Here is a 27,231-nt window from a genome sequence, read left to right as displayed (position 1 = left end):
ATCTTGATCATGGTCGAGGATCACTGCACCTTGCCCCCCTCTGCAACTAGATTACTTGGATGGAGCCACTGCTGGCAGATAACTAATAGGCCACCTTGCAAGATGGATGACTCTGCACCAGACCTGCCTGCAATGGGATTTCCTTCCCCCCCCCCCCCCCCCCAGAGGTGGATTCTGTAAGCAGATCTTTTCTGTAATGGGTCACTCTGGGCAGAGTCATTCTGCACTCACTGTATTGTTTACTTCTTGCAGTGTTCCTTTGACACTAGATCTCTACATAACCCAGTTCTTAAAACCATAGAATGATACAGCACAGAAGAACAGACCATTCGGCCCTTCTAGTCTGTGCCAACCATTATCCACTCGTTCCATTGACCTGCTCCCATTCCATCACCCTCCAGACCTCTCCCATCTATCCAATTTTTCTTAAAATTCAAGATCAAGCCCGCATTCACATCAGATGGCAACTCATTCCACATTCCAATCACTATCCGAATTAAGAACTTTCTCTCTTTCAGCTTAAAACTATGGCCTCTCATATTTATCTCCCCCGTCTGTGGAAAAAGCCTCCTCACATCCACTCTGTCTACTCCTCTCATAATCTTGTAAATGTCAATCAAATCTCCCCTCATTCTTCTTCGCTCTAAGGAATAAAGCCCTAACCTATTTAATCTTTCCCTGTAACTCAACTCCTGAAAATTTGGCAACATTCCAGTAAATCTTCTCTGCAATCTTTCAGTCTTATTGATATCCTTCCTGTAGTCTGGCAACCAGAACTGCACATAATATCTAAATTTGGCCTCACCAACTTCAACATGACATCCTAGACCAGTGGTTCTCTGCCCTTTTTTTAATTCCCACTCACATACCATCTTAAGCAATGCCTTACTAAGTGCAGAGCACCTTTGGAATAGGTAAGTGGTTCTCAACCTTTTTCTTTCCACTCACATCCCACTTTAAGTAATCCCTATGCTTGTGATTAGTGAGAGATTGTTTAAGGTGGGATGCGAGTGGGAAGGGAAGGTTGAGAATCACTTCTCGAGACTCAATTGTCAGTGAAATATTTTGCTTGAGAAAAATGGTCATTGGCCATTTCTTTGGAGTTCTGAAACAGTGCACATAACGAGTCAATGAGGGACGATTAAAACGGTGGTTTTCAAACTTTTTCTTTCCACCCACATACCTCCTTAAGCAATCCCTTACTAATCACAGAGCACCGACGGCATAGAGAATGCTTAAAGTGGGATGTGAGTGGAAAGAAAAAGGTTGAGAACCACTGGTCTAGGCTCAAGAATAACCCCCCCCCCCCGCCCCCCCATGACCATCTACCTCTGGAAGTCTTCCCCTTACTAGTTGACCGAACAGAAAACTTTCTGCACGCAAGGAAACACAGTTTTTCTTGTCGTACTATGATTGCAAATATTCAGCGACCTTTCATACTTAACCTTTTCCTGTAACTCCGTCCCCGAAGTCCGGGCAACATCCTAGTAAATCTTTCAATCTTATTCATATCTTTCCTGTAGTTAAGTGAGCAAAACTGCACACCATACTCCAAATTTGACCGCACCATACTGTCGTGTACCACCTTACCAGAACATCCATACTCGACACTCAGACCGTGGGGAGATGCGGTGGGAAAACATTTTCCTCATTGGAGCCCTTTATCAAAACCCGTCGAGCCCATCCACCTTCTCATTTTGTTTACTCTTTTTCTCCCGCTGATGGGCTGCTGACCTCGCCAAGTTCCGCCAGCAGGTAATGTTGGCCTCTATGCTTCTGGTAGGTTTTTCCCCAGCCTCCGCAGACGCTGCCTGGCCTCACAACCTCCAATGGGTTCCCCGCTTGTTTCAGAGTTCTGCCGGAGTGATGGTTTGGACCCGAGCCCCGAGTTTGAGATCAGCGGTGAGTCCGTCAGACAAACACAGTTTTTTTAATATAAACATTTTATTTCTATAAATCTGCCCTCAAATTGCCCTAGGCTGCAAAAGGGAGAGGGGGGAGGGGGAATTTAATTTCATGAATGATAAAATATTTTTAGAACTTCACAATGGTTTTTCCAGAGGTCTCCTGGAAAATGCAAGATGTACGTGTGATGTCAATGGGCAGAGTGGGAGATGAGGTCCAGATGCACCCCAGCGAAAAGGCAGTGCAATGAATTGGTGCAGGTACCATCAGTGGTACCTCGCCTAGGCGGTGAGGCACCGAGAAGGTGCGTCCGGCGATGGTGGACTTTGGTTTATGGTTTATTTGACAAAGAAGCACGCACCGATTAAAATTAAAGAGGCTCTGCGAAGAGAGTTTGAGTTCCTTAAACAAGTGCAGCGAAGTGTAATTACAACAGACAAGGCAACAAAGAAGGGTTTGCTTCCCGTTAAGGAAGTTTGTAACAGAGAGTGGTAGGAATTGCCAGCTGAGGTGGTAAACACAGGCTCAATTTTGACATGGGTGGGAGGGGTATGAACTGGGTGGAGGTCAGTGGGACTAGGCAGAATGATAGTTCGGCACAGAATAGAAGGGCCGAAAGGCCTGCTTTCTGTGCTGTAATGCTTCCACGATGATTGGAGGCAGTCGAGCGCGGGACGGGCTGCGCCACGGTTCCAGCGCCAGGGCGGAGGGGGTGCAGACTGGACAATCCAGGGCAGTTCCTCTTGGAGAGTGAAGGTTGGGAGATTTTTGGGGGGAGGGGGTAGTGTTGGACGGGACCAGAGTGGGTGAGTCCAGAGGGGAGATGTTCACGGGACGGTGGCACAGAATTAAAGCGCTGGGTGGGGCGATGGGAGGTCAAACCTTCCCATTCGGAATGGTAAAACACAACACTGGAGAAACAGTGGACTTCATGTAGCAAAGATAACATTTCGGGCTTGAGCCCTTTGCCAAAAGATCACACCCCTGATGAAGAGCTCAAGCCTGAAACCTTGGTTCTGGACCTTTACCTCTGCTAATATAAAGCACGCTGTTTGACCTGCTGAGTTTCTCCAGCGTTGCGTTTTTGCCTGCAGGCATCCGTGTGTTTTACTTCCACACAGAATGGTCCAGGACACACTGGAGATGGTAGTTGGGTCGGCCTTGAGGATGAGCGGGAGTGTTCTGTCAACAGCAGGCATGGGTGGGTTCAACACGGGCTACAACAAACCGAGGGAAGACGAGTCAAAACTGCTTCGAGTGGCGGGTTGGGGGGGCGCGATCAGCACACGGGGTGAAAGAGGTCGAGTGTTTTCACGGTCGCTCGGGCCCTGCCTGGAGGGAAGGGCGAATGGAGCATAGAAGGGGGAGGGGGTCGTTGCAAGGCGGCGGATTGGCAATGCAGTGGCTTCAACCTGTTTGATGTTCTAGGAATGTTGGCGTGCGCGTGTCAGCCGGGGTGGTCTCGTCTCGGTCCACCACCCCGGACACCAAATCCACAGGCGGCGGCGGCGGATGGGGAGGGGGGCGACTGCAGTTCGGGCGCGGTCGCCACCCCCCGGGGCGAGCGAGGCGGACTTCCCTCCCGGCCTCGCCCGCCCACCTGCCCTAAGGAACGACCACCTTGATCTCGGCCAGCCGGCTGTCGCTGGAGTTGCTGGTGGTGGTCTTGCCGTGCAGGTCGCGCAGGTGGACGCGCAGCGTGTTGTAGTGGGTGAAGCGCATGTCGCAGTAGTTGCAGCAGTGGGGCGCGTCGCCGTTGTGCACGTTCATGTGGTCCTTGAGCGAGCGCTTCTGGGTGAAGGTGCGGCCGCACACGGCGCAGCAGTGGGGCTTGAAGCCAGTGTGCACGTTGATGTGCTGGGCGAGGAGCGCGTTCTTCTTGAACACCTTGCCGCACAGCAGGCACATGTAGAGCCGGTGGGTGACCATGTGGGCGGCCAGGTGCTCCCGCTGCTCGAAGGCAGCCGGGCACTCGGAGCAGCGGGCCGGCTTGACCTCGGGCGGGGTCAGGAGCTCCTCGCCCCCCCGCTGCAGGCTGTCGCTGGCCGAGCTCTCGTCGTCTTCTTCGGGCAGCTCCACCTCAGCGCCGGCCGGCTCCTCGGCCTTGGCGCCCACCGTGGAATGGATGCGGGGATCGGGCTCGGGTAGGGTGGGCTGGTGGCCGTCTTGCTCTTGCTTCACCGCTCCCTCGGCGCCGGGCCACGGCTCCGGGACCCGGCCGGAGGAGGAGGAGGAGGCCATCTGCGGGGTGGAGGGGCGCCCGTCCCCTTCCTCGACCAGGAGGGAAGCCACGCAGGGATTCAGCGACTGACGGCACTTCTCCACCACATGCTCCATCTGCAAGCAGCTGGCGGCCGCCAGGTAGTCCACGATCTCGCGGAAGGGGAACTCCAGGGCGCCGGTGTAGCAGGAGAGCAGCAGGCGCAGCACCACCTCGGCGCCGGCCATGGGGCACACCTGCACCTCCCGCGACGGGTCCATGTGGAAGCGGTCGCGCAGGAAGGGCGAGCAGGCGGCCAGCACTACGCGGTGCGCCGGGAAGCGCAGGCCGCCCACCACGATGGTCACGTCGCAGAACCACTCCTCCCTCCGCAGCTCGTTCATCCGCCGCAGGGTCGAGCCTTCGTGCTCGGGGAACTGGAAACGGAGCAGCTTCCCGCTGGCCATCGCCCCCTGCGAGAGACACGCAAGCCAGCGTTTGACAGGCGCCCACCAGCGCACCCCCCCCCCCCCCCCACGGCGACTCGCATCCCACTTTGTGCCATCGGGGGCTCTGCGATTAGTAAAGGGTTGATTAAGGTGGGATGTGGGTGGGAAGGGAAGGTCGAGAAACACTGCTCTAGACCCGGTTGTCACTGAATTATTGGGCTTGAGAAAAGTTGCCATTGGCCCTTTTCCATTGGGAGCGATGAAGCTATGCACATGACTAGTCAATGCTTTTCCTTCCCCACTCGCACCTGAAGCAATCCCGTACTAATCACGGGAGCACCGACGGCAGAGGGATCGCTTCAGGTGGGATGGGGATCAGTTTGCTCGTAAAACGTTGGCTGGCCAGGTGTAGCAGGCAAATTACCGTTGGCCTTTCCTTGCTGGAGGGGTGGAATTTACAGTGGCCCCCAAAGACACTTTATTTGCCCCCGTGCTCCACAGTTTTAAATTTGTAATCAAACAATTCACATGTAATTAAAGTGCATGTACCAGAGTTTATTCAAGGTTATTTATGTACATTTTGGTTTGACCCTGCAGAGATTGCAGCACTTTTTAGACATAGTTCTAAAAGGGCCTCATAGTGTTTGGGACATTTGTTTGTGAGTACTCAGGTAGGTTTGATTGCTTCATTGGACCAGGTATAAGAGAATTAGGCCTGTTTCTAAGCTTCTGATCACCTTTGGAGACTGTCGTTGCCATTTTTCAACACAAGATTTCAGATTTATTGTCCGAGTACATAGCATCACATACAACCCTGAGATTCTTTTTTCATGTGGGCACGGCAGAATTACCATCAATTGGTAGTGCAAAAAAACTGTAGCGTGAACATGTAAACAAATAAACTGTAAACAAATAATGTATGTAAACAAACTGCAATACAGAGAGAACAAAAAGAAAAATCAATCAAGTGCACAAGTAAGAGTCCTTAAATGAGTCCCTGATTGAGTTTGTCATTGAGGAGTCTGATGGGGTAGCTGCTGTCCCCAAACCTGGTAGGTGCGAGTCTTAAGGCACCCCGACCTCTTCCCTGATGGCAGCAGCGAGAACAGAGCGTGTGCTGGGTGGTGAGGATCTTTAATGATTGCTACTGCCCTCTGACAGCAGTGTCCCCAGCAGAAATTCTCGATGGTGGAGAGGGTTTTGCCTGTGGTGTCCTGGGCTGTGTCCATTACCCTTTGGAGGGCTTTACACTCAGGGGCATTGGTGTCCCCCCATATCAGAATGTAATGCAGCTGGTCAGCACACTTCCCACTGCATCTCTGTAGAAATTTCTGGTGTCATTACTAATCCTCTGCAATCTCCTGAGGAAGTAGAGACGCTGACGTGCTTTCACCCTCTCCACCTCTGATTCCCCAACTTGGGGGTTGTGCCAATGAAAGTCAAAGAAGCCATGATGAGGCTGAAAAACAAGAATAAAACAGTAAGAGACATTGCCTAAACCTTAGGATAAGCAAAATCAACAGCGTTGAACACCATTAGGAAGAAAACGTGTACTGGTGAGCTCAGTCGTCGCAAAGGGACTGGTCGGCCAAGGAATACAACCATTGCTGATGACACAGGAATTCTCGTCATAATGAAGAAGAATCCCCAAGCTCCTGTCCGACAGATCAGGACCACTCTTCAGGAGGCAGGTGTGGACGTGTCAATGGCTCCTGTCCGCAGAAGACTTCATGAACAGAAACGCAGAGGCTGCGCTGCAGATGCCAACCACTAGTTCGCCACAGAAACAGGACGGACAGATCACAGTTTGCCAAGAAGTATTTAAAAGACACTGAAAAATTCTGGAAAAAGGTCTTGCGGACAGACGAGAGCATGATTAACCTGTGTCAGAGTGATGTCAAGAGCAAAGTGTGGAGGCGTAAAGGAACTGCCCAAGATCCAAAGCAGACTACCTCTGCCGTGGTTGGCATCTTGCAGTGTAGACTCTGTATTTCTGTTCATGAAGTCTTCTGTGGACAGGAGCCATTGACACGTCCACACCTGCCTCCTGAAGAGTGTGCCTGATCTGTCGGACAGGAGCTTGGGGATTTTTCTTCATTATGACGAGAATTCCTGTATCATCGGGAGAGGAGGCCTTCCTTGCAGTACCAGTCCTTTAGCAATTACTGAGCTCATCGGTGCACCTTAAAGACGTTCCAACCTGTTGATTTTGGTCACCCCAAGGTTTGGGCGATGTCTCTTACTATTTTATTCTTGGTTTTCAGCCTCATCTTGGCTTCTTTGACTTCCCTTGGCACAACTTGAATCCTCGGGTTGAAAAATGGCAACAATTGACTCGAAAGGTGATCAAAAGCAAGCCTAGCTCTCTTAAACCAGCACCAATGAAGCAATTAAACCAGTGTCTCACTCGCATCCCACTTCAAGTAATGCCTCTGCCATCAGTGCTCTGTGATTAGTAAGGGATTGCTTAAGGTGGTATGTGAGTGGGAAGGGAAGGTTGAGAATCACTGACTTAAACATTCTTGACTACTCACAAATGCCTGTGAAACCAAATGTCCCAAACACTACAGTGCCCTGAAATGGGGGAACTATTTATAAAAAAAATGCTGTCATTTCCACGTGGTCAAACCCAAGACGTATACAAATAACCTTGAGTGAAATCTAGAACGTGCACTTTAATTACGTACATGTTGTTTCATTACAAATGTAAAACTGTGCAGGACAAGGGCAAATAAAGGAGAAAACAAAACATTATGGAAGCCACAGTGGGGACAGGGAAGTTCTGCTGTAACCGTACAGGGTCCTGGCGAGGCCGCATCTGGGGATCTGCGTGCAATTCTGGTCTGGAGGCGGTGCAGAGGTGGATTCCAGGGAGGAGGGGGTTGGCCTGTGAGGAGAGATTGGGGCGTCTGGGACTGCACTTGCTGGAATTCAAAAGAACGAGAGTGGAAACGTATAAAATTATGAAAGGCAGAGATACGATAGAGACTGATAAGTTGTTCCCATTGGTGGGGGAGACAGGACGAGGAGACATCGCCTGAAGATCCAGATTTAGGACGGAGACAAGCTTTTCTCAGAGGGTGGTGAGTCCGTGGAATTCGCCGCCCATCGATGTCCTCAGTAAATATATTTAAGCCAAGGCTGGATAGATGTTTTTACATAGTAGGGGGAATTAAAAACTATGGAAAACAGGCAGGTCGGTGCAGATAGGACCATCATCAGATCAGCCATGATCTCACTGAATGGCAGAACAGGCTCGACGGGCCGGATGGCCAACCCCCTGCTCCAATTTCTGAAGGTTCTGTGCTCTTAAAGGGAAAGGCGCCCCTAAGCGTCCGTTACCCCACCGGCTCACGCAAGGGCGGCTACCGCCTTTAAGAGGACGGCTCTTAAAGGGGAAGGCGCGCCCTCCCCTCTCTCTCCTTCTTCCTGCCGGCTGAAGAAGGGTCGCCTTTAAGGGGGCCCCCACCATGGCGCCCTTTCGCCGGGGCGTGAGGCGGCTGTGGCCCCGTGTCAGGGGAGATGGGGTCGGGGTGGTGGGGAGGGAGCCCGACGCCCGCCTCCGTTCTCCGTTCTCCCTCCCCGCCTGCCCCCGTCCCTCCCAGCGCGGCGGGCACTCACCGGGCGGCGGATCCGCGGCTCTCTTGTGTTGTTGGCGGAACGCTGAGGCAAAGCCAGCGGCGGGTGGCCGAGTGAAACCAACAGCGGGCCACTCCTGGACGTCGACGAGCGGGTGGCCGACTAGGCGCTGGCCCGGAGTTCCCCAATGCTTGTTTCCCCTCTCCTTCCACAGGAGACCGCACCGAGTGTCCGTAGATTCGCCTCCAGCGCTTCCGCAGCCACACACAGCCCAGTCCGAACCATTGGCGACCCGAGCTCCAGGTCCGAACCGCCTCCCCGACGTGGTCAGGAAACCTTCAGCGCCCCTCTTATCCTGGTTCCCTTCCAGCCAGTCGCCAGCAGCCCCGCTGCATGACCCTCGCTGGTCCGCCAGCCTTGGTCGTCATCTCCTCTCCTTCTCAGCCGGGTTGGGGGGGGTCTACCCATTTTCCGGTGCCCTGCTCCAGTCCTCCACTCCCCCTTGTGGCCGCTGCCGATCAGAGGCGCCGCCATCTTGGCCACAGGTGGCGGGATTTTAAATGGAACCACCGATATGGATCCTTTAATGGCCATTGTGGAGCTGACGGCAGCCTACCGGGGCGGTTGGACCCCAAGGGAGCACTGCATCACCGCTCCTTGCTCCCCATGGGTCCACACCAGGGGCAGCTCTGCCATCTTCTGGCTATATCAACCAGCTTATCAAATAAATGAAAATAGTGCAAGAAAAGTCTAAGCCTTTGGTTCGTTGTTCATTCAGGAATCTGATGGCGGAGGGGAAGAAGCTGTCCTTGTGCCGCTGCGTGCTCGTCTTCAGGCTCCTGGACCTTTTTCCTGATGGTAGCAGAGTGAAGGAGGCCTGGCCCCAGTGCTGGGGTCGGCTTTGAAGATAGAGGGGGCTTTTTAAAGACATCACCTCATGTCGACGACCTCAATGGAGTGAAGACTGGTGCCCCGTGATGTCGCAGGCCGAGTTAGCAACTCTCTGGAGTTTTTTCCTGTCCTGAACGTTAGCACCTCCGTACCAGGCAGTGATGCAACCAGCCAGGATGCTCTTCACGGTCCACCTGGAGAGTCTTTGATGACATACCTCAAACTCCTCACGAAATATAGCCACGGTCGAGTCTTCTTCGTGATTGCGTCGTCATGGAGGCTCTAGGACAGATCCTCGGAGATGTTGACACCCCAGGAATTTGAGGTTCTTGACCCTCTCCACTACTGAGCCCTTGATGAGGACTGGGTCATGTTCCCCTGACTTCCTCCTGAAGTCCACAATCATCTCCTTGGTTTTGCTGATGTAGGGCACAGAATTGCTGGTGTGACACTGCTCAACGAGCTGATCTATCTTCCTTTTGTACGCATCATCACCATCTTTGAATTTTACCTGGCCACACAGTAATAAATAGAGGAGTGGGCTAAGCTCACATCATTTACCAGATCACCAGGTTGAGCCAGTTTGGGAGGTCCTTTCAGAGATGCCTGGTTGGTTAACTGTGGTCCATTTTGCAGATTGCAGACACTGTGCCCCAGTGGTGAACAGAGTGTTTGGATGCTCATTGGGGTCGAAGCGAGCTCCTCTGTTGTTGCTAGTGATGACCTTCCTGAGAGACGCTGGAGCCATATACACATCCAGTCAAGAGCCATGTCAATGGAGGAAAGGCCTTGGGGTATCAGGAGTTGAGTAATTCTCCACACGTCATGCAGACCCGAACCCTTTTATAGACACAATATCCTGCAGTTGAATTTTTGATCAGTATTGATCCCTGGAGGAAACACGGGACAACAATTGTTTTTCAATATGTCTGCTTCCTGAAGTTAAACTGGAGGTTATGATAGGGAACTTCAAGCTGAACACAAAGAAAATTTCAGATTTGTTGCATCACGTAGGAAGTTGTAGAAACATGAACTTTTATTGAATTTAGCATGTTTAATCTCATAATGATGCTGGCACATTGCGTTAGTTCAACCGGCCTAAAAATGTTTTGCCGGTTTTTCATTTGAATCTCGCATCAGTGTCCAACAATAGTCTGCCAGCATTGATGGATTCCAGTTGCCCTGATACTGCATTTCCATGGCCGCAATGTCCCGGCTAAACCTTTCACCGTGTCCGTCACTAGCCAGCTCAAGATCAACGGGGAAGAAGTGCGAAAGTAGAACGTGAATTTTCAATGATGCGTTGCAGCTCAGGGTCACGGGTGCTTGAAGTAAACTTAAAATATGACAGGGAATCACAAGAATAGGTTGTATCTAAAAACTGGTAGGTGATAGAAACATTCTAAGGTGAGCAGCAGCCCAAAAATACATAAAATATACCCAAAATTGTTCAGGAAGATAAATCTTCATCATGCAGTGTAATTCATTATCAAGCTTAGGTGGTTAGATTCCCTCGTGTGAGTAGTCAACGCCAGGCATTTTGGCTCAAATATTGGTGATTTGTGCGGGAGGTAGGTAGACATTTCTGCTGAATTGAATCTTCCTACAGACCATGTTAAGTACACTCACAGTGCTTTCGCCTGAAGAACATGTACTTCAACATGCATACAATGTATAATCAATGTAATGCACAACATCTGTATATGTGAGCTGCTTTTATAGCCTGTCTGCATCTATCCCGATGAAGCATGTCCAGGCCTAAGACAACAATTGCATAGCACCCGCACTGATTGCATGCCCAGGTAGGCTTGGACTGACCAAAACAACTTGCTTTGTGGGCAATACATGGCTAATAGACTTTAAAAATGACAGGAAATCATGAGAATAGGTTATATCTCAAAAACTGTGTGTGATAGGGAACTTTTAAGGTGATTTCTTTTTGAGAACAGCAACCCAATATCCATAAAATACACCTAAAAGTGTTCTGTAAGCAAAATCTTCATTGTCCAGTGATATCAGTGTTTCTGTCTGTGAGCTTCAGAACCCAGTCAGACACTTTACCACGTCTCTCCTCTCAACCCTTCACATCTGATTCTGGCAGTTGACCTGGAAGAGGTGCTTTCTATTTACTCATTTCTCAGCTCGCCCCTCCCTGCAGTTGGATGCCTCACCACGCTTCGCTGAGGAAGAGTGTGCTTTCCCTATCCCATTAGCTCCAAGGAGAGGGAGCCCAGATACAGTGTTGGCCATGGTTGCCGGAATACGCTCTGCTCCTGCAGTCCCACCTGGTACCGACTTCTAAGTGACTGTTGCCTCGCCCGTAGTGTAGTGCCATGTAGGTACAGGTACTCCCGACTTAGGACTGTAATTGCGACCAGAGGATCTCGAAATGGACGCATCGGAATTCTGCCCGTGTGTGTGGGGCACCAAAGACTTAAAGCAAACTTTTTAATCAAATCTTTCTTTCATTGTAGATTTGACAATAACAACTTAAAAGCTTCCTGAATTTGTCCATCAACCTTATCAAATCTTTCCACATTCTGGTCCGAACTTACCTTGTTAGTCGGTGTCCTAGGGCTGGGCGCGGCCATCTTGATTCATCTGCGCATGCGCGAGCCTTCGGTGGGTGCATGCGTGATGGATTCGCGCATTGGAGTTTGGTTGGCGCATGCGCGAGAGTTACGCGCCTAGGTGATATTGAATTCACGCCTTTAACTCTCGCGCATGCGCCAACCAAACTCCAGTACGTGAACCCACTGCGCATGTGCACAGGAATCAAGATGGCTGAGCCCAGCCTGCAGGCCCTGGGACGCAGACGAACAAGGTAAGCACATTTTGGCTCTTATATGCCCTGTATCTCTGTTATAGTTGTCAAATACAACATAAACCGTGTAAATTTTATCCTGGTAAATCTCTGTATTCTCCCCAATGTTATTACATCCCTTCTTAAAGGCCCATTTGGAGTAACTGCACACAGTTACTCCAAATGAGGTCTCAGCAATGCCCCATAGAGCCACATCAACACCTCTTTACTCTTATACATGATTCCCCTTTCATCCGAAAGAAAGCAGATAGCCTGAGAGAGAACTCCAAGGCTTTTTATATTATTTTATTTTTCTTGGCGTAGACTAAAGTCATTCTGCCCGTTGAATTTACGTTGGTTCCCATAGCGATCGCATCATCTCCAACCCCTGCCATTTTCCCTACAAACTATTCACCCACTCCACTCTTTTCCCAGGCATTCGGAATGTGCTGCTGGAAATTTGCAGGGGGTTAGAGAGAATGAAAGCAGCCCAAAATGGCGGGGGGGGGGGGGGGAGGGAGGGGCAGGGAAACAGCACCGGAGGTCAGATTCGAACCTGGGAGGTTGATGCTGGGTGGCAAGGGTCCTCCTGCGGCAATCCGAGGGCCACAGGGAAGAGGCTCAAAGGTTGATGGAAACACTTGAATATAGCTGGTGTTAATGCAGTGGTTTTCAACCTCTTTCTTTCCACTCACATCCCACTTTAAGTATTCCCTATGCCATCGGTGCTCTGTGATGAGTAAGGGATTGCTTCAGGTGGGATGTGAATGGAAAGAAAAAGTTTGAAAGCCCCTGTTTTAATTGTCCCTCATTGACTCGTTATGTGCACGGTTTCAGAACTCCATAGGAAATGGGCCAATTACAATTTTTCTCAAGCAAAATATTTCAGTAAAAAGAGCAGTGACTCTCAACCTTCCCTTCTCACCCATGGACCACCTTACTCATCGCAGAGGACCTATGGCATAGAGATCACTTAAGTCGGTCTATGAGTGGAAAGAAAATGGTTTGAAAACCACTGCGTTAATGCCAACACAAAATTCAATACCCAGTCATCACAGCAGATGTCTTTTTCCCCCAGATGATCCCAATTCCTGTCTCCAGCTGGGGAAATAGTTTCCTCTGTTCAAAGTTAAACAAGAAATTCTGCAGATGCTGGGGTCGAGTGGAATGCATCAACGTGCTGGAGAAACTCAGTAGGTCACGCAGCAGGTCCATAGGAAGGGTAAACAACGCTTTAGGCCTCGGTTTCCTCTATCTAGTCCAGCCATTCTTAACCTTTTTTTGGCTATGGCCCCCTTAGGACTCCACTCAAAGTTTATGGGCCCTCCTTCCCTGTGAAGCAGTCAAGTTTAGTTGATTTAAAACACACACAGAAAAGCTGGGGGGGAGCTCAGCCGGTCTCGCAGTGTCCATAGGAAGTAAAAATATATCGCCGACGTTTCAGGCCCGAGCCCTTCTTCAAGGAAGAAGCAAAGAACAGGAAGGTGTCAGAATAAAGAGACAGAAGACTGGTTGGGGGAGGAGTCCAAAACAACAAAGGTGAGAATTGATTTTGGCTCTGTGAAAGGAGAGATAAGGGAAGAGATACAGAGTGGGGGTGGGGGTGGGGGGGAGAGGTGATGGCAGAAGAAGAAGGGAGGGGGAGTTTAACAGATACTGAAGAAGTTGATGTTAATGGCATCCAGTTGGAGGGAGCCCGGATGGAAAACAAGGTGTGGCACCTCCAATTTGCGGGTGGTCTCAGTCTGGCTGTCTGACCACAGACAAGACATGCTGGTGAGGGAATGAGGCGGGGAATTGAAATGGGTGGCCACACGCTACTGCGGCAGGCAGAGCCGAGGTTCTGAACGAGGCAATCTCTCAGTCTGCGCCCAGTGTCTCCGATGTAGAGGAGGCCACAATGGAATCACCGGATGAAATAGACGACCCCCCTGCGGATTCCCAGGTGTTGCTTCATTTGGAAGGACTGTTTGGGGGGCCCCAAATGGCGGTGAGGCAGGAGGTGCGGGTGCAAGCGGAGTGTCTCCTGCGTAATCTCCACAGCATCTGTGGACTTTAGTGTTTCATTACGTTTAGTTGTTAGTGTCAGTGCAGCGCGACTGCTCAGCGAAAGGAGGTGTCAGGCACTCCTTCCGACCGATAGCCAACAGGTCACCCTTAGGGAAGGTGCAGCACTTGTTTAGCCTCCCAATTGGGGTTATGTGAAGCCATGGATTGCAGTTGGTGGATGGATTTTACAGGCAGATTCTACAAACTGGAATTCATGGTGGTAAAACTAAAAATGCTGGACAGTGGCCAGGGTGACCCATCCCGTGTGGACACTGCAACTAAAGAAGGCAACGGGAACCCACTGAAGTATTTTTCCCCTTGGGTAATCATAAAGTCAACATAGACGACGGTCTCAGCTCAAAGACGGAGCGTTCACCGAAGGAGAACTGGGGAGGCAACAACTCCAATTCGGAGGGTCAGAGATCGTAACGGATGGAGAGACATGATCGCCCATGCCAGACACCAAGGCACCTGAATGAATGAAGAAGTTTAGTTTGTACCTTCAGTACTTATGTCCTACCGACTACATAAAAGACAGACAAATATTTAATGATATCAGTTCGTGCCTCGCCTTAAATGTGCCACAGTTAGGCCCCTCGTTGAGAACGTGTCTCTCACTGGGCGCTATGTTCTAGGGGACGGTCCATCCAGATTCTGACCAGTACCAAGGCGATGGGCGGAACGGTCCCCTTTTGGGATGACTGGGTTGGCCTGGGGGAAGGTTGGAGTGCCCTATAGAGGGCCAGGTGGCAGGAGGGAGGCGAGCTGGCAGTTGTCGGCCGAGGTTTTGCCGTGTTGCTCCTTGAGGTGCCGGCGCAGGGCGGGCTTGTGCGCGAAGCACGCCCGGCAGTAGAGGCAACGATGTGGCCGCTCGCCGCTGTGCAGGTTCATGTGGTCCTTGAGCGAGCGGTTCTGCGTGAAGGTCTTGCCGCAGGTGAGGCAGCGGTAGGGCTTGAGGCCGGCGTGAACGTGGCCATGCCGCGTCAGGTTCACCCGCTGTCTGAAGGTCTTGCCACACCGAGGGCAGCTGAACACCTTGTGGGTCTCCAGGTGGGCTGCAAGCTGCTCGGGCCGGGCGAAGGACTCGGCGCACTCGCCACAGGACATAGCGGCACGGTACCCTAGGCCCCCGTCGCTGGCTGAGCTCTCCTCGTCGCCAGCCAGCCCCGACCCTTCCTCCTCCTCGGACACCTCAGAGTCGGGCTCGATCACCACGTAAACCCCGCTGCTCTCTGCCGACTCCGGCTTGGTCCTAGTGCCTGGTCTAGGGCTGCCACCTTCTTCGATCACGATGCGTGGGTCGACGTACCGAGACAGCGCCCGGCGGCACTCATGAACTACATGGTCCATCTGAAGGTGGCTGGCGGCCGTCAAGTAGTTCACCACGTCCGTGAAGGGGAAGTCCAGAGCCCCGGTGTAGCAGCAGAGCAGGAGGCGGAACACCAGCTCGGGCCTGTTGGCCAGCGCCACCCTCACCTCCCGCATTGGGTTGAGCAAGAACTGGTCGCGCAGGAACGGCGAGCAGGCAGCCAGGACCACCCGATGTCCCGGGAAGCGCAGCCTCTCCGCCACGATGGTCACGTCGCAGAAACGCTCCTCCAGGCGCAGCTGGTTCATCCGCCGCAGCGCCCGGGAGTCGTGCTGGGCGAACTGGAAGTGTAGGACTTCGGCAGATCCCATCCCTGCTCACCAGCTGTGGGGGAGAAAGCACTGTGTCACATCATGGACCAACACAGGGGACATCTAGACAAGAAACAGGAGCATGAGTGGGCCATCCAGCCCATCGAGCCTGTTCCGCCATTCAATGAGATCATGGGTGATCTGATGATCTCTCCACCAACCCACCTTTCCCCCATATCCCTTAATTCTTGTACTATGTAAAAATCTATCCAACCTTGTCTTAAATATATTTACTGAGGTCACCTCCATTGCTTCAATGGGCAGCAAATTCCACAGATTCACCCCCCTCTGGGAAAAGTACTTCCTCCTCATCTCTGTCCTAAATCTGGATCTTGAGGCTAGTTCTGGTCTCCGCCACCAATGGAAACAACTTTCTTACTTAGGCAGTGACGTGGACAGGGGTCCGAGAGCTGAGGCAATCCAGACATGGACAATACCATACAGTTTAGCGGTGCTGGCCTACAATTATACAGAACATTTCCCCATATCTGAAATGCTTTGGACCAGACATTGTTCGGTTTTTGGGGCTTTTTTACATTATCGAAACAAAAACGAAAAAACCCCCATAACAGCCCAATAGTATTAGACCTCGCTGGTCCCCCGACACCTCCCCACTGCTGCTGCCAATTCCTAACGCCTCCTCACTGCCGCCGGTCCCGATTACAATCTTCACTCCTGACTAGGAGTGAACCTTTTGAATGGTGGAAGGAAACTGGAATCCCCGGTTAATTTTGTGTGTGTGGAGGAAACGTGCCATCCCTGCCTGACTGGAATGCGTGTATTCTGGGTGGTCACGTGACCTCCCCGTCCGAAACTTATTCTGAAGTCACATCACCTCTCAGATGAGGTTGGACTCCGGCCACTAATTAGTGCACACCTCACTGTTGGCTGATCTAAATCATCTACGGTCATTATTGGCTAGAAGCACAGATTAATATTGTATATAACACCAACGCACAGCACATTCTTTCTCTTTGCCCTGAAAATCGCTCCGCGCCAGGTCACTACTGTGGACATTGCTGGCAGCGTCACGGGTAAGGTGTGCACTGCACTGAAGCTGAGTTGTAGTACTGCGATAGATCAATACTGGCAGGGAGCCGCACCCTTGTTGATAAGGGAACCAGGTGTGTGTAAGAGCCCCTGTTTGTAATGTGTGTATTCAAGTGTGTGAGCGTGTCGAGGTTCACTATTGTCGGAGTCCAACTTGGTCTGATCTGAATGTCTATATCGTTGCTTAAGTGAACTAGTAATCGAGTACCATTTAATGTTCTCCCGTTTGGATCCCATGTGCTAAACAATGCCAACGGGCTGAATGGTCTCCTGTGCAAAAATAACACAATAAAATAGGGGGAAAAGACTTCACTGGAAGTTGTGATGGAGTGTGTGGAAGGTGGGCACATAAGAACATCAGAAACAGGGGCAGGAGTCAGCCTGTCGAGCCTGCTCCGCCATTCAATGAGATCCCGGCTAATCTCCACCCTCCTGCCTTTATCCCATATCCTTTAATTCCCCAACTATGTAAAAATCTATACAACCTTGTCTCAAATATATTTACTGATGTCATCTCCACTGCTTCAATGGGCAACAAATTTCACAGATTCACCACCCTCTGGGAAAAGCAGTTCCTCCTCATCTCCGTCCTAAATCTACTCCCCTGAATCTTGAGGCAATGTTCCCTAGTTCTGGTCTCCCCCACCTATGGAAACAAGCTTACTATCTTATCTATGCCCTTCATAATTTTATACCTTTCTATAAGATCGCTCTCATTCTTCTAAATTCCAGTGAGAACAGCCCCAGACAACTCGATCTCTCCTCAGAGGCCAACCTCTTCATCAACCTGGTGAACCCCCTCTGCACTGCCTCCAAAGCCAGTACATCCCTCCTCAAGTCATGAGACCAGAACGGCACGCAGTTCTCCAGATGCGGCCTCGCCAGGACCGGGCACAATTGCATCTTAACTTCCCTGCTCCTAAATTTAGCAATGAAAGCCAACATTCCATTTCCCTTCTTGATTGCCTGCTGTACCTGCAAAGCAATCTTTTGTGATTCATGCACAAGCCCTCCCGCGTCCTCCTGCATGATGGCACGCTGCAATCGCTCACCATTTCAATAATAATCTGATCTTCCACATTTTCCTTCCAAAGTGGAAACCCTCACAATTACCAACTTTGCACTCCATCTGCCAGACACTTAACCTATCTAAATCTCTCTGCATACTCTCCATATCTCATGCAGCAATAGCACACTGGGTGGGGTTACAAGGCGTTCATGTCACGACTTGGGGGGCAGGAGAGGTGGGATCCTGAGCCAAGGTTGGGGTGGAGTGAAACAAAAGAGTCTGCAGACACTGTGATTGGAGTTAAAAACACCCAGGAATGCTGGAGGAACTCAGCCAATAGGAGGAAAAGATATATTACTGACGTTTCAGGCCTGAGTCCCTCCTTCAAGAAACAAGCAAAGAACAGGAAGGCTCCTCAGAATAAAGATAAGGCTGGCTGGGGGAGGAGTCCAGACCAACAAAAGGTGTTAAGAGGAGAGGTGAGAATTGATTTTGGCTCTGTGAAAGAGGGAAGCGAGAGAGAGACAGACAGACAGACAGAGTTGGAGGAAAAGGTGACAAGGGAAGAAGAGTAGGTGCGTTTAACGGAAGCCAGCCGGTTGGAGGGCACCCAGATAGAAGATGAAGTGCTGTACCTCCAATTTGCGGGTGGTCTCAGTCTGGCAGTGCATGACATACCAGTAAGGGGAATTGAAATGGGTGACCATTGGGAGATCCACGCTGAGGGGCAGAAGAGACCCCAACGGGGGCTCCTCTTCAGACTCGCAAGTGAAATGTTGCTTCACTGAGGAGGACTGTTTGGGGCTCTGAACGGTGGTGAGGCAAGAGGCAAGTGGAGCAACTCCTGCGGTCACAGGAATGGGGGGACCAAGGGCACGATTGGTGGAGTAGACAGGGAGTCATGGAGGGAGCGGTCCCTGCGGAAGGTGGAGGGGAATATTTGGGTGGTGGTGGGGTCACATCGCAGGAGGCAGAATTGGCAGAGGAGGATGTGATGGACAAGGAGGCTGGTGGGTGAGCACAAGGGGACCTTTAAACCACCCCCCCTCCATTCATTAGGCCCCGCCCCACGCTTATACGCACTGACGTCACGGGCCGGGAGCCATGGCTTCCCTGGATGCTGAGGTGAGAGAGAGCGGAGGAGATGGATTCTGCCTCCGCTTCAAGAGAAGCCCCCCCCACCCCCCCTTCCCCATCGATCCACCCCTCCCCGCTCCTTCTTTCGGGCTGCCCTGCCTTTTTTTATCGCCCAGTCCGATCCCCCTTTTGCCCGGAACCGAGGCCTCATTTCCCCCACCTTGGGCCCCGAGTCGGCTCCGAGCGAACGGCGGCCATGGGTCTGGCGCTTTGTGAAGCGAAAAGGCGGGGGCGGGGCGGAATGATTGACGCGCGGCACCCCGGACCCTGGCTACCTCATTCGCCCTCTCCTCCCCCGCACGTTGGAGGCATGCGGTATTCATGTGTCGGCGACGGGGCGGGTGGTTGCCCGCAGCTTGCGTGCTCCTAGTGGGAAATACACGGTGCGGGGCTCGCAGTGCGGGTCAAAGCGGAGGGTCATCAAGTGCCGGAACCCGGGTGACGGTGTAGCGCATTGGTTTTCGGTTTTCTCCCGCTGTAGATTATGCGCTATGCGGGGTTAGGGGAGAATTGATAGGCAATTGACAGTTGCGCCCTGGATACAGCATGCTGCCACCCGTTCCTATTTAAAATAACATAGGTGATGCAGAATTGGGCAGACTTTGATTGACATCTGGAGCCCCCGTTGGGTGGCATGAAGTATGCAGAGTACTGGGTGAGAGATGGTATTGGAATGAATGTGTAACTCTGCACCTTGTGTGGCGTACGAGTTTCCTCCCTTTTCACTCTGAACACACTCTATACATGGTTTGGGGTGCGAGGCCGCCCCTTTATTGTTTAGGTATCTCTTTTGACAACAATTTGCAGCTTTGTAATTGCTGGGGTTTTATTGCCCCAGATCTATAAGATGCACATGCTTTAGTGATTTTTAAACTTATAGCAACCATGTAGAGATTTTTTTTCAAGTACAGAAACAATGCACCTTGTTAATTGTCTATCAGAGCGCTGATTAATAGAGGTTCAACTTGTAAAAGTACAGAACATCTAATATTACACAAAATTGCCTTAAGGCAGAAAAAAATGTTGCCCTGGTACCCCCTAACAATAGGATAAAGAGAAGCCAGTCCCCTCTGGGACACAGAAGGTCTGTGGATTTGCCTCCAGCGCTCCTGCAGCCTCACCCTGCTCACCCATCAGTGGGTCCGATCCTCTGACACGATCAGGAAACCTAAGACCGAGGACTCCGGATGTGCCTTGCTTAAGTAAAGCCTAGTCTCTGATTTTACGCTAAAGAGTACGTTCTGCTAGCTTTCCTGATTACTCACTGTGTGTGCACCCTCGTCTCTTGTGGATTGTGCACCAGAACTGTGGGATGGTACAGTTGGTGTAGTGGTTAGCGCAACACCATTACAGTGCCAACGATCCAAGTTCGAATCCTGCGCTGTCTTTAAGGAATTTGACCTGTTACCGTGCTGTATATCCAAATTTAAACATTTAACTTTTAAAACGTGAAAAAAAAATTTAACACAAAGGCCCCTCTGCTCCTCAGAGATGTGTAATCTCTCGCCATTTAGATAATCTTTTTAATTTTCTTGGTGGATACTTTCTCCTATTTTACTCGATTTGCTAGATATTTGCCTATATCGCTCAATCTCTACCCTCTTCTCACCTTCCTGTTGCCTCCCTCACAACCGGTTCCCACTGAAGGATCCTGCCGCAAGCACTTGGGTTCCAAACCTCCTGAGCCTGTGGCAGCAGGAGCATTCGTCTTGGGAAGTCAGCACGTACTGGAGGGCAAAGCCCTCTGTTGGAGAACTCGCCACTCTGGGTATAATTGCTATTTGGATGATTAATATTGAGAAGACTGGGGCTGGTGAAAATCAGTTTCAGGAAAGGAGTTCTCATCACTAAAAGAGAAGCATGGCTTTAAGCCAGAGAAACGAGGAGCCTGATGGCGAGCAGACAGGCTGGTCTGACACAAAGCAGAGCAGGTAGTGTGGCTTATTAGATGAACTAGAGGTCCAAATCCATACATTTCTGAAGGAGGCCACGCAAGTTGATAGAGTTAAGAAGGTCTATGGGACGCTGGGCTTCATTAGTCGGGGGATTGAGTTCAAGAGTTGAGAGGTCATGTTGCAACTCTACAAATCTCTGGTGCAACCATACTTAAGAGTATTGTGTTCAGATCTGGTCACCTCGTTACAGGAAGGATGTGGAAGCTATGGAGAGATTTACCAGGACGTTGCCTGGTAAGAGACTCTTAGCCTCCTGAATGAAAGAAAAATAGAGGGTTATGAAGTAGGTTGGTTGGCACAACGTTGAGGGCCGAAGGGTCTGTACAGTGCTGTAGTGTTCTATAGACAGAGCTTCGGTATCTCACCTCATTGTGTCCCTCAGAGCAGGACGCCTTGTTCTCCTGTGAGAATGCAGAACATTGGCTGATGAGTGACCCTTGACACCACTGCTTGTCGATTTGGCACGGTTAATCATCTCCATTGTGTTCCCTTCCCCGGCACGATCCCATGTCCCACTCACGCTCGTATACCCCCTACCAAAAGCAATAAAGCTTGGGGGATGGGTCAGGTACTGAGGAATAAAGATGGCTAGGGGTTCATATGGAACAGAAATGCTGAACAGGAGGATTGGGGCTGAATGGCCTCGTTATTCGATATTATCATGGAGGCGCAGGCAAAAAAGGCAAATGGTACACGGTCTTTTTATGATCTCATTGTTTTTTGGACCACTCGCCAGGAGTGTGGAATCGTTGATAAATCTTGAACAGTTTGCTTTCCTTTTAGTGATGGAAAGGAGAATGAGGGGATCACATTGAAACATTCCAAATGTTGAAAGGCATGGACAGAATAGATGCAGAAAGCTTGTTCCCCACGGTGGGAGAGTCTGGGACAAGAGGGCACAATTTCAGGATCAAAGGGTGTCCACTTAGAACAATATAATTCTTTAGCCAGAAGCTGGTGAATCTGTTGTTACCGTCAGCTGTGGAGGCTACGTCATTGGGTGTATTTAAGACAGAGGTTGATATGTCAACTTTCTACAGGAGCTCTATCAAGAGTGTCCTGGCCGACTACATCACAGGTTGCTGCAGAGAAATGGATCAGAGGTCAATCCACAGGACCACAAGAGCGGCAGAGAGGATCACTGGAGTCTCCCTCCCTCTCCCCCCCCCCTCCCCATCAACGTTGTCTACCAGGATCGTTGTCTAAAGAGGGCGCATAAAATTGTGGAGGGCCCCTTCCTCCCCGCACACAGCATCATTAGCTGCTCCCATCGGAAAAGAGATCCAGGAGGATCAGAGCCAGCACCGCCAGGCTGAGGAACAGCTTCTTCCCATGGGCAGTGACAATGCTGAATGACCAAAGGAACTGCTCGCACTGATCATCTGAGTCTCTCAGGGTCATGGACCATCATTTATTTATTTGTATTAATGAATACTTGTCCTGCATGTGGTATTGTTTGTCTGTAATATGTGTAACATCTGGTTTTGTGTCTGCGCGTTTTTCACCGAGGACTGTTTTGTCCGGTTGTACTTGTACATTCAGATGATAATAAACGAGCTGGTGTGATAGGTTCTTGATTAGCCAGGACATCAAAGGTTATGGGGTGAAGGCCAGGCAGTGGGGCTGAGTGGGGAAATGGATCAGCTCATGATTAAATGGCAGGGTGGAGTCGTTGGGCTGAATAGCCTATTTCTGCTGCAATGTCTTATGGCCTTAAAAAACCTCTCTGAGTTACTCCTTTCTTTCCTCTTCATCCCAGTGCGAAGCCAGCACCACATCCCAGACTGCGGCAGAACCAGAGACCGCCAGACTGGAAGCGAGCGGCATCAGCAAAGGAAGTATTGGTGAGGCCGCTTTCTCAATATGCCCAGCGGGGTCTTATCAGTCAATTCAACCACGGCGAAATCCCGGTGGGGGGGAAGGGTAATGTGTGCATCGTGTCGGTTGTAACCAAGGGCTTTGGTTGTCTCACTGTATGGGGAAGGTATCTGTATAATGGGCAAGTGGTCAGTGAGGCAGAAAGCTGCCAAGAACCCCAAGCTGTGCTCCTAAGCTAATAATGGACTGCTTCTCAGGGAGCATGCAGCTGTGATATGACGTTCTCTCTTTTGCCATGTCTTGACGTGATCTAGACCAGCCATTCTCAATGGGCACTGCAAGACCTTCTTGGGGTGGGGGGGGGGGTGCGGAATTAAGTCATTAAATATCTTTAAGTTGTTGGTTGGAGGAAAGTACAGGGAAAAAAAAACATCTGAACATGTCTGTTTTACAGGGAAGGAGGCCCATAAACTTTGAGCAGAATCCTAAGGGGGCCAGGAGCCTTAGCCAAAATAAAAGGTTGAGAATGGCTGATCTAGGCCAGGGGTGGCCAAACTGTCTTGGTTGTGGAGCACATACAGAAAAATATAAGGAGTCACGGGCCAAACACTGTTAATCCCAGTAGTTTTCAACCAGTTACACTGCAAAAACAAAATTGTGTTTTTAGACCAGAAAACCCCCGCGCCATCGAAAATTTATTTTCGATCAAACTGACAGCACTGAACAGTTTAACTGCTGACATTACAGTAGTTTATTGATGTGCTCACATATTACAGTGGGCGTTTCGGTATCTGCTGCTCGTAAATTTAATTTAAATGAATACAATCAAACTCTTTAAAATTCTCATGCAAAATAAAAAGCTGGGTGCAAAATAAAAACAGGAGAAAAGATCAAGAAAGGGACAAGGCCACCTCTCAGTGAATACAGTTCATGGCCCAAGTGTCCATCTTAATGATGCAACGTGCAAATCTCTGGACAGACTATTAAAGTTAACACATTCCTTGCAAATCAAACAAACACACTTCCCCTTGACTTCTGTGAAAAAGTATTCCCACTGTGTCTAAAACTTTTGGCATCCCCCTTGCTATTTTCCGTCCTTTTAGTTCTGCTGTGTTCAATCAACTGAGATAAATGTTTTTTTTTTAACTGAGGTAAACGCTTTCATTGATGAATAACATTGCAACAGTCGGTCTAGTAGTTATTTAAAATGTGCAACAGGCTGCAGCTAGCCTTAGGGGCCGTAGGTTGGTCAACTTCCGCTATAAATAATTAACTAAGCACTCACGGTGCTCCAGTGGAATCTCCGTCCCAATATGACACACCTCCACACCAGGATCCCAGTTCGCATTGACAACCTGACTCACCTCCACGCCAGGGTCCCGGTCAGGCACACCTTCCATGGCAAAAAGAATGTGCACTTATTTCAGTGGGGCAAACCTGCACTTGTCCCACAAATTCTCAGTGCTCCCCCGCGGGGTCCATCCCATTGTCAGTTCTGTGCAGGCTTTAAACAGTTTGTCACAGTTGCCGATGGTAGTTTATTTTAAAATATGCTAATAAAATTAAAACCTTTACAGGGTAATTTGGTATTAAAGTATTGTGACAGCATCACTCCAACGGTCAGTGGTAAGTGCCAGATTTTTCTTTGGGTGGGTGGGGGGGGGGGAGGTGGTTGCCCTATACAAAGGGGATAGCTCAAAACCTACATTTTAGGTGGAAAATCTGGGGGAGGGGGGGGGGTGTCCTATACAGAGTCATCCTATATGCTGGCATATACGATATTCATTTTCCCACTGTGTCTGAAATTTTCTTTTTTTTTCAAAATATATTTATTGAGTATCTCCTCAATGTACGTTGTGCCCCTCCACACACATACAGAAATGTTCACATACACTCCCAGGTACACATCTGATCACCTTGGCTCCTTTGCTGACTGCATCATCGGCATATTACCGATCGTAATTCAGAGAAATAACACATAAAGGGTTGCCATTTGTGGAAAGGTATTCTGGAAGACCCTCTTAATGCGTATTTGATTTTCTCCAGTTTAATAAAGAAACATATCCTTAATCCATTGTGTAATAGAAGGACCCCTATCACACTTCCAGTGTAACAAGGTTAGGTGCTTGGCTAATAGGGATGTAAATGCCATCGCGTCGGGAACTGAGGGATTTGATGAAGATTCCAGCAGGCAGGGTTACAAATTAACTGGATAGTGTGTTGAAGAATCTGGTCTTTTTCGATATTGTGCTAAAGACTCTGCTTCAGAACCCCTGTATTTTGGGGCACTGATAAAACTTAGGTGGCAGGGGTGGGGGGAGCATTATACCTATTGCATTTGTCCTCTATTTCAGGATAAATGGCTGACAGTCTGGATTTTAAAAAGTGAACTCTGTGCAGCTCCTTGAACGGAATGAGTCCCAAGCAAGCGCAGGACGTGCAGTAGAACGAATTCTCTCGATAGCTTCTTCCCATGGGTTCTCCTCAATTTCTATTTAACCGGTTCAGATGGTAAAAAACTTTGAATCTTTTGACAGGGCTTCCCATTCCTCTGACATTCCACCTGAGAAATCTGATAGGCGTTCTCTCCCCGCCAGGAGTGCTTGGATTCATTTAGATTTTGTGGGCTGCACCACCCTGATTGAGTGTAAGTGCCAAGGTGGTTCCCCCCCCCCCCCGCACAAAAAAAAGAGGAAGAAGAAAATATAATTACTTGTTAGTACGTTATTAAAAAAAAATTACCCTTATTTAAAATAAAAGGGAATTTACAATTCTCGGACATCATATTCTGTAATATAATCATTCTTAATTAAACAAACTTTTATCTGATATAGAATCAAATGAGAAAAAGTGTAGTCTAGTCTAGTAGTTGTTCAAAATGGCAGCAACATTTGTCCATTGTCTGTTGTCCATGGATACTTTCTTAGCTACACATTGCCTTTCTACGGTCTTCATCCAGCTCTTCTCCAATACGTATCTCCATTTTAATGATCCATTATGTAACAAATGTAAAATCTTTGAGGTTTCTCTTTTTCCCTCAAGATACTGGGTGCTGCCAGTTCCTTCGGGGAACCCCCCCCCACTATCCTGAGTTGTTATTTCTCTGGGACCTCGCATCCAAATCCTCACATCTATTTTCCAGTTTCAGCATTGTCGGCAGTGAGTTTTAATTTTCTTTTGCATTGAGCAGATGCCATGGCGTTAAAGTCAAGATACGAAAAGTACAACCAAGCCACACAGTACAATTCAAACAGACCTTAATTTGAATAACGCCAGCAGGAATGAGCAGTCTGTAGTGTTGGGTAGACAAGGTCACCTCACTAAGACTGTTTGGTCTCATTCAAAGAACACAGTCACAGGGTGCAATATTTAAGGCATTTTCCTGCATACAAATTGGATAATGTTTCTTTGAAGGTTATGTTTTACATTTTGCATATCCTCTTCCTAAACACAGGGAAATGATTTTGTTGTTGGCCATTTAATCTTAGGTACCAGTTATAATTAAGAACATCCTTCTGGTCTACAAAAAATCAACAGAAGTCTGGAAGGGTTCCTCACAGTATACATTAGTATCTATTCTCTGGCTGGCTAATTTCTGGATTCCAATTTACACACGTTAATGGCTAGTTTCCTAGTAATCTTAGGCTGCTTTCAGGTGGCCAGAATACCTGAATGTAAAGCCACCTAGAATACCCGAATGCTGCTGTCGGGAGGCCACCTGAAAGCGGAGAAGCTGTCCCCGAGGAACACTTACTCAACCCACCTCGGGGAGGTATATTCTCCGCTTCTGAGGGCTTTCCCTTGGCACCTGAAAGCAGCAAGGCAAAGCAGCCAGCAGCTTTCAGGTGCCTAGCAGGGTGATGACAGTCAGCCGGTGAGCCAACCCCCCCCGTGCCTGACAGCCCCGCTGCCTGACAGACCCCCGGCTGCCCTAGCCCCGTAGTCCTGTGCCGAGGTTCTGTCAAGCACAGGGAGGGGGGTTGTCGGCAGCGGGGAGGGGTGCTGTCAACCAGTTGTCTCTTCCCCGGCTCAGGAGCCGGCGTTTGCTCCATGACACCTGTCCCTGTTGCGGACCTTTCAGGTGAAGAACACCGCCTTCAGCACTGCCACCTGAACGTCCCTTCGCAGACACCTGCAGCTGGCTCCAGAGCCGCATTCTCCCGGCGATTCCACCTGAAAGCGGCTTTAGATTCTTGAAGTTGACAATGGTGACCAAAACTTCAACACTGAAACAATGCCATTCAGGGACTGAGTGGTGCTGGACATTTATTGCAGCCTTTAGATCACGTCTAGCAGGTAGTAGTCAGTTAGCACTGTTGTGTTAAAGAGACCAGGCAGGCATTCGGAAATGGCTCAGCAAAATAGATGAAAATTGATTCTGTCCTTGGTTTCTCTCTTTTCTCCTCTCCCTCCTATCTTTCTTACTGGAAAAGTCTGTGTGATAGTTTCTTCATCATAATTCCCCAAATTAGATATTCTATAGCTAATATCCTACATTGGTACACCCTGACATTGAGTGTTCTATTTCCCCAACAATGTCTTTAATTTCTCTCAGTCTGGATACTTTTTCAGTCACAAGTTGCCTTTTTTTTACGGTCTGTACCTTCCACTTAAGGGCAACCAGCTCTTCTCCAATGCGTATTCTTATCTCTATTTTAATGTTGTCTACAGTTTTTATGCAATTTAGTCAACGATGCTAGCTTTAA

At 49.7% G+C, this 27,231-nt stretch overlaps 3 protein-coding genes across 14 annotated transcripts in view; 1 reads left to right on the top strand and 2 right to left on the bottom strand.

The window, feature by feature from the left end:
* Positions 1-1,956: 1,956 nt before the first annotated feature.
* On the bottom strand, positions 1,957-8,255 carry LOC138754784 (zinc finger and BTB domain-containing protein 12-like). Its single transcript, XM_069919605.1, has 2 exons — positions 8,176-8,255; positions 1,957-4,578 (listed from the first exon to the last, which is right to left on the bottom strand). Exon 2 carries the CDS (start codon positions 4,570-4,572, stop codon positions 3,511-3,513), a length of 1,062 nt encoding a protein of 353 aa, XP_069775706.1. The 5' UTR covers positions 4,573-4,578; positions 8,176-8,255; the 3' UTR covers positions 1,957-3,510.
* Positions 8,256-13,213: 4,958 nt separating this feature from the next.
* Positions 13,214-27,231, top strand: part of LOC138754775 (histone-lysine N-methyltransferase EHMT2-like) — a 129,592-nt gene continuing 115,574 nt past the window's right edge. For 7 of the 11 annotated variants that reach the window (XM_069919576.1, XM_069919583.1, XM_069919582.1 and 4 more), the window contains exons 1-3: positions 18,708-18,740; positions 22,467-22,551; positions 24,103-24,151. In XM_069919576.1, coding sequence (XP_069775677.1) covers positions 18,733-18,740; positions 22,467-22,551; positions 24,103-24,151 — 142 coding nt within the window. In that variant the 5' untranslated portion in view covers positions 18,708-18,732. Of the gene's footprint in view, positions 13,367-18,707; positions 18,741-22,466; positions 22,552-24,102; positions 24,152-24,879; positions 25,037-27,231 lie in introns of those variants that run through there. The other 4 variants (XM_069919585.1, XM_069919586.1, XM_069919578.1 and 1 more) reach the window with 4 other exon arrangements.
* Positions 14,348-19,109, bottom strand: LOC138754787 (zinc finger and BTB domain-containing protein 12-like). 2 transcript variants are annotated; one of them, XM_069919608.1, is made up of 2 exons: positions 19,028-19,109; positions 14,348-15,569 (listed from the first exon to the last, which is right to left on the bottom strand). In XM_069919608.1, exon 2 carries the CDS (start codon positions 15,554-15,556, stop codon positions 14,609-14,611), a length of 948 nt encoding a protein of 315 aa, XP_069775709.1. In that variant the 5' UTR covers positions 15,557-15,569; positions 19,028-19,109; the 3' UTR covers positions 14,348-14,608. The 2 variants fall into 2 exon arrangements, with proteins under 2 accessions (XP_069775709.1, XP_069775708.1); XM_069919607.1 differs by lacking the exon at positions 19,028-19,109 and adding an exon at positions 18,913-19,004.

The sequence above is a fragment of the Narcine bancroftii genome, chromosome 2 (assembly GCF_036971445.1).
Source record: "Narcine bancroftii isolate sNarBan1 chromosome 2, sNarBan1.hap1, whole genome shotgun sequence".
Lineage (NCBI taxonomy): Eukaryota > Metazoa > Chordata > Chondrichthyes > Torpediniformes > Narcinidae > Narcine > Narcine bancroftii.
Note: the sequence above shows the minus strand (reverse complement) of the source record. Positions and strands in the feature narration are given on the sequence as shown.